This window comes from Mesoplodon densirostris, chromosome 1, assembly GCF_025265405.1.
Source record: "Mesoplodon densirostris isolate mMesDen1 chromosome 1, mMesDen1 primary haplotype, whole genome shotgun sequence".
Lineage (NCBI taxonomy): Eukaryota > Metazoa > Chordata > Mammalia > Artiodactyla > Ziphiidae > Mesoplodon > Mesoplodon densirostris.
This window is the reverse complement of record NC_082661.1, coordinates 69,366,705-69,381,187: the sequence shown is the minus strand read 5'-3', so window position 1 is coordinate 69,381,187 and position 14,483 is coordinate 69,366,705. Positions and strand designations below refer to the sequence as shown.

At 55.5% G+C, this 14,483-nt stretch overlaps 2 protein-coding genes across 2 annotated transcripts in view; one reads left to right on the top strand and one right to left on the bottom strand.

Moving 5' to 3' along the window:
- STX18 (syntaxin 18) overlaps positions 1–1,985 on the top strand; it is a 120,485-nt gene extending 118,500 nt beyond the window's left edge. Inside the window, exon 11 of the mRNA XM_060104214.1 lies at positions 594–1,985. Within this exon, the coding sequence (XP_059960197.1) occupies positions 594–689 (96 nt within the window). The 3' untranslated portion in view covers positions 690–1,985. The remainder of the gene's footprint in view (positions 1–593) is intronic.
- The window catches only part of NSG1 (neuronal vesicle trafficking associated 1), a 31,077-nt gene continuing 18,476 nt past the window's right edge, over positions 1,883–14,483 (bottom strand). The window contains exons 4-5 of the mRNA XM_060104227.1: positions 9,829–9,939; positions 1,883–3,372 (exon numbers count right to left, since the gene is read on the bottom strand). Coding sequence (XP_059960210.1) covers positions 3,172–3,372; positions 9,829–9,939 — 312 coding nt within the window. The 3' untranslated portion in view covers positions 1,883–3,171. The remainder of the gene's footprint in view (positions 3,373–9,828; positions 9,940–14,483) is intronic.

The window sequence follows — 14,483 nt, the reverse complement described above, 5'->3', positions numbered from 1 at the left end:
ACTGTGCGCTGGATGGGCCTGTTCCACCCTGCCAAGCCCAGGACCCCACTCACTCCCCTGCAGAGCAGCCAGCTGGGGCACAGGGGTCCCTCCCTGAGTCCGGGTTGGGCCCCACAGGAGAGGCCTGTGGGACACCCTCCAAGGACCCAGAGCCCTGGTCGCTGTTTACAGGGCTACCACAGTAGACTCTGTTGAGTGGACTTTATTTTCTGAGTGCAGCCTTCAGGTTTGGGTTGACGTGGGACCGTTCTTAGACCACCACTGCCATCGCACTACTAGGAAACACACGTCAGGGTAGTGGACACACGCTCTCATCCTGTCTGTGTGGGTTTAACCCTGGGGTGGACATGAGCCATTTTTCCTGGGAGAATCGTGCATGATCTCCACATGATGGCTAACCAGAGAGGGAGATGCAGCCCATTTGTCTAACAGACTTTAAACCCACGTTTTGGTTTTGCTTAATAATTAAGCCATCTGTGCAAGGTAAGCATAGGCTTGAGCAGTCCACACAGTTAGAGCCCCGCAGGGAGGGCACGTGCACACGCGGCAGCTGAGAGCCTTTCAAGCCTAACCCCCCCCTGCCCCGCCCCCAGGCCATCAAGAACAACGCCGGCTTCCGCGTGTGGGTGCTCTTCTTCCTGGTGATGTGCTCCTTCTCCCTGCTCTTCCTCGACTGGTACGACAGCTAGGCAGCCACACCCGGGAGACGACGGGCTGGGCGCGCTGTCGTGGTCCCTGGCGTTGGAGCCATCGGTGGGGAGGGGGCACTGAGATATGTACTCACAAAAGGGACACCCGACTTGTGGTTTTAAGCCCATTTAGTAGCTGAAAAAGAAAACAACACAACTAAAAGTGGTCTGCGTCGCAATCCTGCGGCCAGAGGGAAGGAACCGGGAGGGTGATTATTCCTGCACCTGACGGGGCCTCCCCGGGGAGCGGGGCACGCGGGCCTCCTGCTCCACAGACGTCTCAGGCTTGGAGGAGGCGCCGGCCTTTCCCTCCCGGTGGCAGCAGGAAGAGCGCTGGCCAGTAGCTCCTCACAGCAGATGATGGATTGTTTCCTGTGGCTTCTTGTCTGCCTCAGCCAACTGATGATACACAGACTCATCGTGTGGTAGAAAAGATATCACCTTCGCCCTGGGAGTCTAGTGAATACAACTACAGCCATTTAATGTATTGTTGGTGGGTCCAAGGTTAGAAAGTCAGTGCGGGCCCACCTGCCTCCTGTCTGGGAAGAAGTGTGGGGACGGGACCTGGCTCCCCCCAGAACTGCTGTCCCCAACACTCTCCTGATGGAGATGGCAGGGGGTGGGGAAGGCCCGACTTCCGGCCACTGGGGCCCACGGAGCTTCGTCCAGAGAAGGACTTGGGCCTCTCCACCCAGCCGAGCCCCAGGAATCAGGAACGCCCGCTTGTACTCAGGCACAAGGCATCTGCGGCCACATCTGTGCAGAAAGCGCCCGGTGCGCTTGGGCCCCCAGGGTGTGGGTTCGAGGGCTCTGCACAGACAGTCCGGGGAGCATCACAGGGATCCTGTGTTCTTTATTTGCACAGAGTGAAAATGTCAAAAGTTACATGTGAATGAGCTTACAGTCAATAAAATACATGTCTCCTAGAAAATACAAACAGGGTTGCCTTGACATTGCATTGACATGGGCTGGAATTTGCTGATAGATGATATCTCTACACAGAAGAAGTTCTGGCATGTAGTTATTGCTCTTATGCGTCAGCACAGCTTCACAACATCCATGACTCTACGCCCACCCACTGCTCCGAGGTCATGGTCATTGTTGCCAAACAACACCCTTGATGATAAAATATACTGTATGTTTTGGAAGCACATTTCAGGAAACAGTAATGGAGTCGGCCATGACCACCATGCTTGTTCGCAACAGATCTTGCACTATTTGTCATTTATTTTTGATCTAAAAAAACAGTGAAACTTTTGACATGTCCACCAGAAACAACACATTTAAATAACATGGAAGAAAATGTCCATGAACATCTTTTTTTCTATTTAATCATCTTACACATTTAGTTTATCTAACTGGCAATTTTGTAAACATATACTTTAATGTCAAGATTCAGGTTGAAACGTAATTGTCTTACAAAGATTGTGAATGAAAATGTCATAATTGGACTTGCAAGGTGCGACGCCAGCCCCCCTCCCAGCCTTTCCTGCCTGTTTCTTACATCAAAGGAGTTACATCTGCCCCACAAAATAAAAATTAAAGTAGCCTTGGCTTACCAGCAATTACACTTTCACTTTTCTCACCCAGCTAATTGTTTTAAAACTAAGTAGCTAATACGGCTGTCGGTGCAAACTTATTCATAATAGATGTGAACAAAAGGGCCTGTAGGTTTCATTCCTACTCAGCCCATCACAGAGCAGACGGACTAGCTACAGGGTGACGGGTTCTGCAGCCTGTGGCCCAGGGTCCCCTCTTCCCAGAGTCCCCACCTCACATGCTCTGACCCAGTCCACATGCACTGAGGGAAACACGGCTCCCCTGCCCAGCAGGCGCCCTCTGTACCGAGAGGCAGCGTTCTGCCTGCAGCAGTGACCCCTGCCCGAGCCGACCTGCTGCAGTGCCTGCGCACTCAGAAGTGAGCACGGGGCAGGTGAGGGCACAACTGCGGCCTGATGGCATCTTTCCTTCCTTCCCTCTGACGCTCACTATGGTGCATCTTGACCACTGGCACTATTGCCATTGGCGGGGGGGTGGGAAGAAACGTGCAGTACAGCTTGCTCTTGGCAAAGCAAGGGATCACTCTAGATATGGCTATGGTGTAAGGTTTGCAAATGGCAAGGTGGTTTAAAAAAAAATCAATCCCACAAAATGCATCATTTATCTGAAGTCCGATCCCCTTGCATATCCAGTGTAAATTTATTTTTTGACAGCATCCAAGAAATCCCAGTAAAGTTGCTAAATTAAGATTCTTTACCATGGAAGGTGGTGTCAGAGCTCTTTTAGCAATGCTGATATGCACTTGATTTTATGCCCGTGGGTGGTCTGCAGCAAGCTGTATTTGCAGAGCAGCATTAGCAAACAGAAGCAGTTGCACCATACATGAGTAACCTCTAAATTATCAGTAATTATATCTAATGAAATGTCCCTCAAAGTCCCTTTGTTACCTTCAAGTGACACTGTAAGGAATCTGCCCATCTCGCTAAGCGGACTTCTCAGCAGCCTCAGTCTCCTGCTCTGAGAGCTTCTCTTCTGACAGAACTGACATCCACGGCGAGACCGAGCGGGTGATGCTCTGCTTGGCCAGGTTGTAGTGGTTGATGACGGTGTAAAATTTCTCCCGGGCGTTGGAGTCTTGCTCCGCATAGTAGCTCTCCAAGCCTTCTGGGATGCACTGGGTGTTCTGAAAGACAAGCATGCACCGATGCAGGAGGGAGGCCCGTGAGTCTCCAGGTAGCACCCAACCCGTGGTCACTGAGCACCTCCCTGGGCTTGGAGGAAACTCAGATGAGCTGACTGCCTGACACTGATTGCATGGTAACGGGATGGATGTCTGTACAAGGCCGTGGTGACGGGACTTACACAGCAGGCCTTCTTGCTTCTTTAAAGATCTTACACTCATTGCCATTTATTTTAAATCTCCTAGAAAACAATGGAACTTTTTTTTTTTTTTTTTTTTTTTTTGCGGTACGCAGGCCTCTCCCTGCTGTGGCCTCTCCCGTTGCGGAGCACAGGCTCTGGACGCGCAGGCTCAGCGGCCATGGCTCACGGGCCCAGCCGCTCCGCGGCATGTGGGATCTTCCCGGACCAGGGCACGAACCCATGTCCCCTGCATCAGCAGGCAGACTCTCAACCACTGTGCCACCAGGGAAGCCCAACAATGGAACTTTTGACATGTCCACCAGAAGCAACATATTCAAACAGCGAAGGAAGGGAGTCAGAAAGGCTCCTGGGGGCAGGGGTTGGGGGCACTTGACCCAAAGGAGCTGGTCCTCGGGGCAGGAGGATGGGGACGCAGGCTGCAGAGAGGCCCGCGGCAGGAGCAGAGGGTGCGGAGCCGCAGGGCACAAACGCTGGGGAGAAGGCAAGGGTTGGGGGGTCAGGACACACCACCTGCAAGGGCCTGGTAGGGAGCTGTGAGTGTGACTTGGAGATCCAGAGAGCCCAGGAAGCCACGAGGACCCCATGAGGGCACTTGAGGTTGGGGGGCTCTCAGGGGGCAGCTGTCCGCTAAGGGAGAGGCACTTCCCTAAAACCCGTGGAACCCTGGGGAGGCCGGGGGTGGGGAGGTCAGTCCCTAGCTCTCATCCGCTCACCGGGGGTCTAGGGCCCCCAAAAAGGCTGCCTTCCCTTGTCCATCCAGCAGCCGGGCTAAGCCGCCGCCCACCCCGTCTCCACACGTTGCTCGCCAGGCCCTGAGGAAGGGGTCACGGGCAGCACTCTGCCTCCCCCCACCCTTCTCCCAGTGGCAGGCGGGCGCGTGGGGCCCAGCTCGCGACACGCTTCTCAGCCCTCCCGGCAGCCAGTAGAAGCCATGGGGCTACCTTCTGGTCAACGGGGTGTGCGGGGCTGTGACAGGAGCAGGTTCTGGGGGGCTCCACAGGGAAGCTGCCTGCCCTCCACCGCTCCCTTCTCAGCGGCTTTGATCTCCTGGACTAAACTGCCTGGAGAGGGATAACACCCTGGGGGCTGGCAGCGCAACACAACAGCATCGGGGCTCCAGGAGGACCTCAGGGAGCCCCACTGCCTGCCAGCTGCGGCTTTAATGAGAGAGAGAGAGAGAGAGAAACCTTCCATCTGGCGGAAGGCACGTTACATGTGTCTCTAAGCAACCAAAGCATTACAGGAACGCCAAGGTCTCCCTGTCACACAGTGAAGGGAGACTGCAGGAACAAGGGTCCTGGGCCTTGGCTACCTTCACAGTCACCAGGGAGACTTTTGAACCCCCCCAATTCCCAGCACCGCCCGCAGGGTCCGGCTAGCACCCCCGAGCAGCATCTCAGCCAAGGCTACCTCGCTGGCAAGAGCGCAGCCAGGATTCTACCAACTCCTGGGGCCCAGCAGGACACCCCGCTGCTCGACGCACTCCTCTGCCTCTCTGCGTGAGCCCAGCACGGAGACCGTGACAGAGTCTCTGATGGTCACCAGGATGGCCGGTGGTGGCTACTACCCTGTGGACGTGGGCACCAGCCTGGGATGCATGGGGGGACCTCCTCTGGGAGCCCTGTCCCTGCCCGACCCGGGTTTCTTCAGCCTCCAGAAGCTAAAGGCAGGTTAGTTCTGTCTCCCTGTTAAGGGGCTGCTCCTTGGGGTCTTTCTGCAGACCCAAGGCCCGTCTCCACATCCCAGCCCTGCCACCATACCGGTTCCTTCTGACAGGTGGCCAAGTGCCTTCCGGGCACGATGTCTCCCTGTGAGCTGTTAGTCCCATTTCAGTCAAAGCAAGTGAGATGCAGAGAGGGGAAGGGACCACAGGGCAGTGTGGGAACCGAGCTCCAACCCGGGCCTCTGCTCAGTGCACTCCAGACGTCACCCCGCCACCCGCAAAGCTGCCGATGGTGACTGCTCAGCCCAAAGGCAGAACAGTGAGAAGGCAGCGAGGTCCCCCCAGGGTGCCGGAGCAGGACTGTACGCCCTGGCAGCTTCAAGTTCAGCCAGCGTTCGTCAGGCCCCAGCCCGGCACACCCGGTCCCGCCTGGGCTCTCAGCATCCTCAGAGGTGGGTGTGGCGGAGCTCTGTCCGCAGGGCTCAGGGGGCTGGGCTGGAAGGGGGAGGTGCTGCCCGGGAGGAGCTGCTGAGGCCAGGACCAGGGGAACCCAGTGAACGCCAGAGCCTTCGTCAGGCCCTCTTCGGGCACCAGGCGGCACGTCACCCACTGGACCGGGAGGCCTCCCCACTGTGCGGGTCCATTTGCCTGGTATCGGGAGCAGCCACTCAGGGCCGAACAGATGATTTGTGGACGAGAGAAGGGACCACGTCTCGGTCTTAGAAAAGCTCGCATTTGAGCCAATGTAGAGGCCTGACCGAGTGTGACCCAGGGCCTCCTGTTCCACCTGTAAGTGAGCGAGCTCCCTCTCCGTCCGGATGCTTCTTGCAGGGGTCACCCAGCCCTGTGTCTGCGAAAAGGAGTGTCAGCCTGAGGTTAACAGGCTCTCCCACAGGTGGGCTGCCCATCGGGGGCAGAGCCGCTCACGCCAGTTCTGGGCCAGGCCCTGGGGATACCACAGGCCCTGCAGCCCCGTGCCCACCCTGTGGCCTCCAATCAGGATCCAGCTCTGCTGCTCACACTAGGAAGGGGCAGGTGTGGCCACTCGGCAGAGGGAGGGCAGCGCTACCTGGCGTGGTTACTGGCCGATGTGATGGCGTCATGCCTGGTCCAGCCCTAGCCCACCTGGCTACTATTTCATCACTCACGGGTCTGGGAGGATGGCAGGTGGTGAAGGAAGGGATGTGGTTTGGGGGCAGGGGCGTTTAGACAGCTCTGGGATCTCGCAGAGGTTTATAAATAAGTTGAATTTGACAGCAAATCCATCCATCCGCCTCTGTTCCCTGAGCCAGGGCCTCTCAGAGATGCATGGCTCACGGACACTGGTTTAGTGAAGATGGAAGGGAAAATAATAAACGCATGCTTTCCCCACAGCCCTGATACCGCCCTGCCCCACGGAGAACTGGTCTCCTTACCAGGTCATTGACCCTGAAATATAGACTAGAAACACCTGCCAGCTAGCTACTTCCAGGAGAGAAGTGACAAAGGGACGCAGTGTGTTTACGGCCCGGCACTGCGCTATGCAGCGTTTCTGTGGGCTGAGGCCAGCAGGAGCAGGAGGTCACGTTACAGGCCGAGTCCACGTTCTGCCTGAGCCTCAGTTCCCTCGTCTATAGAAAGGGGCTGATGAGTCACCGCCCGGGCTGCTGTGAGGACTGCAGCCAGCGCAGCACAGTGGACAGCAAAGATTAAAAGCCCACAGGGGCACCGCTGAGGTCATGCATGCCCTTCTGTCATCGGCGTCCTGACACGCCTGGGCACTGGGGAGCCTGGCCACTCTGCAGGGGCAAACCGTCTGTTCAGCCCAGGGCCGGCCCTGCAGGTGAACTGGCCCCTGTCCAGCAGGCCAGCGGCCACCCTCCTCCCCCACCTGCACTGCCACCTCCCCTTCACTCTGTCCTTGCCACCAGCACAGGGTCTGGCAAGACATTCTGAGGCCACCAACACCTGCTGAGGCCACCAACACCTGCTGGGCAGTGAGTGACTCTGCTCCAGGCTAGGGCAGGCCTCCAGACGGGATGGGGCATCCCTGCCCTCCAGGCATCCAGGACAGACGGTCCCGCTGCCACCCACACAGCGAGGCTGTAAGACGGGGGTGCTGGGGCGGCACTGCGGGGGGCGTGCTGGCGGCAGGCAAGACCCCGGGGGAAGACGGCTTCCAGGGGTGTCCGGGAGCCACGCGGGAGTAGGATGGGGTGGGAGCTCTGGGGAAGCTGTGACCTGCCCCCTTTGGCTGGAGAGACCCCAGCAGAAACACATGTCAGCCGTGGGTGAGCTCAGGGAGGTCACAGAGCTTCTAACATGAAACGATAACTGGATGGGTGAGGGACCCCAGTAAAGTGTCCCAACGGCCCTGGCCCTCGGTCCAGGAGGCCTAGCTATGAAACCTCACGTGCAAGCTCCCCAAAAGCCAGTCAGTCTACGAGGAGCGCCCAACTGTAAACACCTTGTAGGGTCTGGGGCAGTTTCCTCCCATTATGTTTAAGACCTTCCTGTAACACTCATCCAGTGACTTCATGGTTTTTAAAAAAAAAAAAAAAAAAAAACAGAAACCTAGGATCCTCTCCAGCCCACATCTGCCTTTTTAAATCCCCGCATCTACCCCACAGGGTTTCTGGGGGCATCAGAGATCTTAGTTAAAAGCCCCTTGTAAACTGTCGGGTGGTGGCATGTGATGCACATGTATGAACACGCAGAAAGGAGGGAGGAAGGGGACACACACTCTCACACCTTCCCTTCTCCAGCCTTAGCCCGAGGACCGTGGGATACAGGGCAGCAGCTCCCCAGCCCTCCCAGTGACATTCTCCAGGAAGGACACCACCCATTAGATGCCAGTGGAAAATGCCAAGTCCCCAGAGGCAGAACAGTCTCTCAGGGGCTCTAAATCCCCAAGGCTGGCTGTGCACTGGAACCACCTGAAGAGCCTTTTAAACATACACACACCTGCTGTCCAACGCTGCTGTGAGCCCGAGGACTGGGCCTCATCTCCCTGGCTCCACCTGGACCAGGTTACCTAGCAGAACCTGGCCTTGCAGGACGGGGAAGGCAGTTTGGGCACACTCCTGCCTCCGTCTCAGGCACAGAGAGAACGAGCCCGGAAGGAAGCCCTGCATCCTCCTGGTGGGGCTGTGGCCGCACCGCAGGTATGGGAGCCGTCTGCCTGGACGAGGACTCCAGTCCCCAGGGAAGTGGTCCTCCGTGCACCCGGCTTCCATCAGGGCGTGGCTCCTGCGTCACCTTGGCTCCTCCCCCTTGACCTCAGGTCTTCCCCCCTGCCACGCCCCAGCCTCCCAGAGTCACTCCTGCTCCATCCGCAGCACCCAGACCGGTCTAGACCCCCATCTCTTCCCCGGTCGCCTGCAGCAGCCTCCTGTCACTTCCTTCCGATCGGCAGCCTCCCCAGCCAACTGAGTGGCCATCCCATCACCTCCCTCTCCTCCAGGGGCCTCTGGCCGGCACTCCAGTCTGGCCACAGCCGGCTCTTCCCCAACAAGGACCACGTACGGACCGGCCCAGCCAGCACCTGTGCGCTGCTCCTCCCCTCGCCCACCTGGCTCAGCCCTGCCGTCCTCCAGCATCAGCTCATGTGCTGCTTTCCTCGAAGTCCCAGCCCTCTGGATCAGCCTCCTTTAAACCATGGTGTCTCCTGAGCCTCCCAACAGATCATAACTCCTCCAGCCCCAGCCCGGGGTGTGCACGGGCTGGTGGAAGGGGCGGGGGGCTACCCCCTGCCCAGATGCCCTTCCCCAGGTCCCTGCACGGGGCCCCCACGGGCCTCTTACGTGGTGGGCACAAAACGCACACTCGCCGAGCGCAGAAGGGCTCAAGTGTCAGAAGCCTTGAAGCTGTGGAAGGGGGAACCCATACAAGGGCCTGTGTCCCTCACATCAGCAGCACCCAAACCGCAGCCGCCCAGTGGCAGCGGGCGACCGGGCTTGTTCTCGTGCCCAGTAGCACACAGGACCGGGTTCTGCTTTCATTCCAGCGGCACCAAATCCTGGGACTGATCATGTTTTCCTCTTCGCACTGGCTCTGGGAAGTTCAGAACCAAAAGGGGGCCCGGGTGCTGAGTGTATGGGACACGGGAGCAAGTCCATGGCCCGTGCGTTTCACACCTGCTTCCTCCACCCCGCCCCCTCCCTTATTTTTCTCCCCTTAATCCTGCGGCCCCATGTGTCTGCTTCTCTGCCACTTGGAGCCTTTGGGGAAGGAGGCATCATCACATCAGCAAAGCGAGCATCTAGCGTGGAGAGCCCAGTGGCATGGCAGGCAGACCAGGTTCTGCGGTCAGGGGGGCTGGGGTCGCCCGGCCCTGCTCCCAAACCCCCGAGTGGTGGTGCAGGTCTTCCTCTCCCAGGACCTCTGATTCCTGGCATGTCCCCTCATCACTCACTGCCCCCCCAGGGGATGTGCTGGGCCTGCAGACAGGAGCCTCCCTTTCACAGGCCCCGCCGTGACCCCGCTTCCCTGCCTGCAGGGTCCCCATGAGGAGCTCCCGCCAGGCCCCCTCACCGCCCCTGCCGCTCTGTCGTGAGTCATGTGGGAGGACAAGGCGCAAAGGCATCGGGGGCCCAGGGGATGGGGGGAGCTTACCTTGAGGACGAAGCCGTCAGGGCAGGCACGGTCATACTTGTACACCTTGTAGACGACCAGGAAGACGACACAGGTGAGGAAGGCCAGGGCAAAGAGCACCAGCACGGAGACCTGTGGGCGGGGGCGGGGCCATCAGCACGGCTGAGGGGGCAGCCACGCAGACATACCCACACACAGATGCACACAGACACACATACAGGCCCGCAGGCCACTGTACACGGGCACCGTCTCCTGAAGGAGGCACGGAACACAGAACCGGGAGGCCTCTGGTGATAAGCGGTCAGCAGAGTCACTTTACACTGGACAACTTTTTGTACCATTTTCACTTTTTCACCACAAGCATGCATCACCTTCATTTTAAGTTAGCCATTTCTAGTATTCCAGGCCTTGCATAGAGAGCTTGGGGTACAGATAACGATCAGGCCTCATGGACGTCGGACACACCATCGAGCCATGGGCGTGGGCTGCCCTTCTGATGCTGCGGGTCACCACAGTGACGCATCAGCCAATGGCTAATCAGCTGTTCCAGAGACACCCCTGAGCCCTGGACACCAGCCCTGCCCTTGACCTGGGGCCACCTGAGCAGGACAGACAGACCCTCCCGGGCCCCCATCACCTCCACTCTGGACAGTTTCCTGCGTGTTCAGGTAGAGCCTATCCTCCCCACCCTGGAGGGCGGTCCCCATTAGCATGGGGACTCGGCGTGCTGCACCGTGGCTGGACCACGGGACATGCTCAGTAATGTCGGCAGACGATGCATGACAGCCCATGAGCAGAGTGGGCCAGCGATGGGAGACCTCCGCACTGCAGGGCCTGGGGCACGGGGGACGAAATGATGCTGCATCTGGCCTTGAAGGTGCTCCCTGGCTGACGGGAGCCGCTGGGCAGGGGCGAGAGCGTGTCCTGGGCTGAAAGGGCGTGCAGAGGCCCCGCGGGTCAGGTCGGAAGGTGTGACCAGGAACAGCAGCACCCAGGCCCCCAGCCCAGCCCCATTACTCCCTCTTTTCTCCCCACACGGCCACCCTGGCCACTGCTGCCTGGGTTACGAGTCCCCACCTCCAACCACCCAGCTCACGCTCACTGCAGCCTGGGCGACACCCATCCCCTTTGTGGCCCCCACTCAGGGAACAGCCCCTCAGACCCCCAAGCAAGCAAGGAGTCTCTGTGTCACCCCCCAGGAGGCCCTTCCTGCCCATCTCTGCAGTCCGTCCCCGTCAACATCTCTGTCCCCTCCCCCCTGTTCTTCCCGTGTCACCCTCTCTAGCCACTCCAGCCTGTCTGGACAACCCGCCTGCACGAGGAGCCTGCGTCTGACAAGGGGACACAGGGTGGCATCACGGCTGCCTCGAGGCCCAAAGCACCCCCAGGGAAGGTGCCATCTGGGTTCTGGTGGCCGCTATAGCACATGGGCAAGGACAAGACCACCCGGCCCGGGTGGGCAGCCCAGGGAGACCGCAGAGGCGGCTGAGCGTGGAGCTGGGTGACAAAGGAGGCTGAACCTGAGGAAGAGGAGGGGGCGGTGGCCCTGGGGACACACGGCGGCAGAGAGAGCAGCAGAGCATGTGCGGGGCTTTCCGACAGGGGTGGCAACCCTGCCGGTGCCCGGCACCCGGGGGGGCAGCCAGATTCTGGGTAGGTCACCGAACTCCTCCAGGCCCAGGCTCCTGCCAGCCAATGGCAGTGAGAGGCCCAGCTCCCGGGGCTGGTGGGAGGGTGGAGGGCTCAATGCCGTGCTGCGGAGGACAGCTCCTAGGCACAGTGGATGCTCTGGAAGGAAGCGTTTGCCTGTCACCACAGCCATTCCCTTGCTCACTCGGGTCACACAGCTGGCAGACACAGAGCTGGACTCTCAGCCCAGGCCACACAGCCTCCCCCAGGCCCGCCACCCTATCCTACCTGAGCCCCTCCCCACATTCACCTGACTACTGCTCACTCAAATTTGCCCTGACCCGGACCCAGCTACCCACTGGCGGCCCCTGGGGGCAGCAAGGGCCACTTCAGCAGCTCTTTCCACAGTCTAGAATAGCAGGTTGTCCATAGGGAGAGCTGTATTTAAAATAACTGAACTGGGCTTCCCTGGTGGCGCAGTGGTTGAGAGTCCGCCTGCTGATACAGGGGACACGGGTTCGTGCCCCGGTCTGGGAAGATCCCACATGCCGCGGAGCGGCTGGGCCCGTGAGCCATGGCCGCTGAGCCTGTGCGTCCGGAGCCTGTGCTCCGCAACGGGAGAGGCCACAGCAGTGAGGGGCCCGTGTACCGCAAAATAAAATAAAATAAAATAAAATAACTGAACTCCTTCGTAACCCTCTATATTCTATTTTGGGCATTTGAAAACATTACTCCAAGAAGAGGTCCATGGCACACAACAGGTTAAGAAGCCCTGTTAGAATATGTCCTCCTCAATAAAATATTAGCGAACTGAATTCACCTACATGTTAAATACATGCACCATGATCAAGTAGGATTCATTCCATGGTTGCAAGGATGGTTCCAACAGCCACAAAATCTATGTGACATATCACAGTAACAAAATGAAGGATAAAAATCATATGACCATCTCAACAGATGCAGAAAAAGCATGTGACAAAATTCAACATGCATTTATGATAAAAACTCTCAACAAGTGGGTATAGAGGGAATGTACATAATAAAGGCCATATATGACAAGCCCACAGCTAACAGCATACTCAATGGTGAAAAGCTGAAAGCTTTTCCTCTAAGATCAGGAACAAGAAAGGGATGGCCACTCTTGCCAGTTTTAATTAACATAGTACTACAAATCCTAGCCAGGACAATTAGGCAAGAAAAAGAAATAAAAGGCATCCAAATTAGAAAGGAAGAAGTAAAACTGTTAAAATTTGCAAATGACAAAGTATCTATAGAAAACCCTAAAGACCACCAAATAACTGTTAGAACTAATCAACAAAGTTGCAGGATACAAAATCAACATACAAAAATCTATTGCATTTCTATACACTAATAAGTGAACTATTGGAAGAGTAATTAAGAAAACAATCCCACTTACAACTGCATCCCAAAGAATAAAATATCTAGGAATAAGTTTAACCAAGGAGGTAAAAGACCTGTACACTGAAAACTATTGATAAGACAGTGATGAAAAGAACTGAAGAAGACACAAAAAAGTGGAAAGATATTCTGTGCTCATGCATTGGAAGAATTAATATTGTTAAAATGTCCACACTACCACTACCCAAAGCAATCTACAGATTCAATGCAATCCCTATCAAAATTACATATTCATTTTTCACAGAAATAGAACAAACTATCTTCCAATTTGTGTCAACCATAAAATAGCCAAAGCAATCTTAAGAAGAAGAAAACTGGAGGCATCATGCTCCTTGATTTCAAACTATATCACAAAGGTATTCAAAACAGTATGGTAGTGGTATAAAAACAGACACATAGACTATGGAACAGAGAAGAGAGCCCATAAATAAACCCACATGTGTACGGTCAATTAGTTTATGACAAAGGAGTCAAGAATATAAAATGGGGAAAAACGGTCTCTTCAATAAATGGTGCTGGGAAAACTGGAGAGCCTCATGTAAAAGAATAAAACTCAACCACTAACACCATATACAAATATTAACCCAAGACGGATTAAAGACTTGAACGTAGGACCTGAAACCATAAAACTCCTAGAAAAAAACACAGGTGATAAGCTCCTTGACATTGGTCTTGGCAATGATTTCTATTTGACCCCAAAAGCAAAAGCAACAAAAACAAAACTAAACAAGCAGGACTACATCAAGCTAAAAAGCTTCTGCACGGCAAAGGAAATCATCAACAAAATTAAAAAGCAACCTACTGAATGGGAAGGAATATCTGTAAATCATATACCTGATAAGGGGTTAATATAAAAATATATAAAGAACTCATAGAACTCTAGAGCAAAACCCAAAGAATCCAACTAAAAAATGGGCAGAGGAACTGCATAGGCACTTTTTTCCAGAGAAGACGTACAGATGGCCAACAGGTACAGGAAAAGGTGCTCAACATCCCTAACCATCAGAGAACTGCAAATCAAAACCATAATGAGATATCACCTCACATCTATCAGAATGGCTATTTTCAAAAAGAAACAGTAACGGTCGGAAAGGACACAGAGAAAAGGAAACTCTCGTGCAATATTGGTGGGAGTGTCAATTGGTGCAGCCACTATGGAAAACAATTCGGAGGTTCCTCAAAAAACTAAAAATAGAACTACCAGGACTTCCCTGGTGGCACCGTGGTTAAGAATCCGCCTGCCAATGCAGGGGACACAGGTTCGAGCCCTGGTCCAGGAAGATCCCATATGCCACGGAGCAACTGAGCCCGTGCGCCACAACTACTGAGCCTGCGCTCTAGAGCCCACAAGCCACAACTACTGAGCCCATGTGCCACAACAACTGAAGCCCACGCACCTAGAGCCTGTGCTCCGCAACAAGAGAAGCCACCACAATGAGAAGCCCGCGCACCGCAATGAAGACCCAACACAGCCAAAAATAAATAAATAAATAAATTTATAAAATAAAAAAAAAAGAACTACCATGTGATCCAACAATCCCACTTCTGGGTATTTATCTGAAGGAAATGAAAAAACTAACTTGAAAAGATGTCTGCACCCCCATGTTTACTGCATTATTATTTACAGT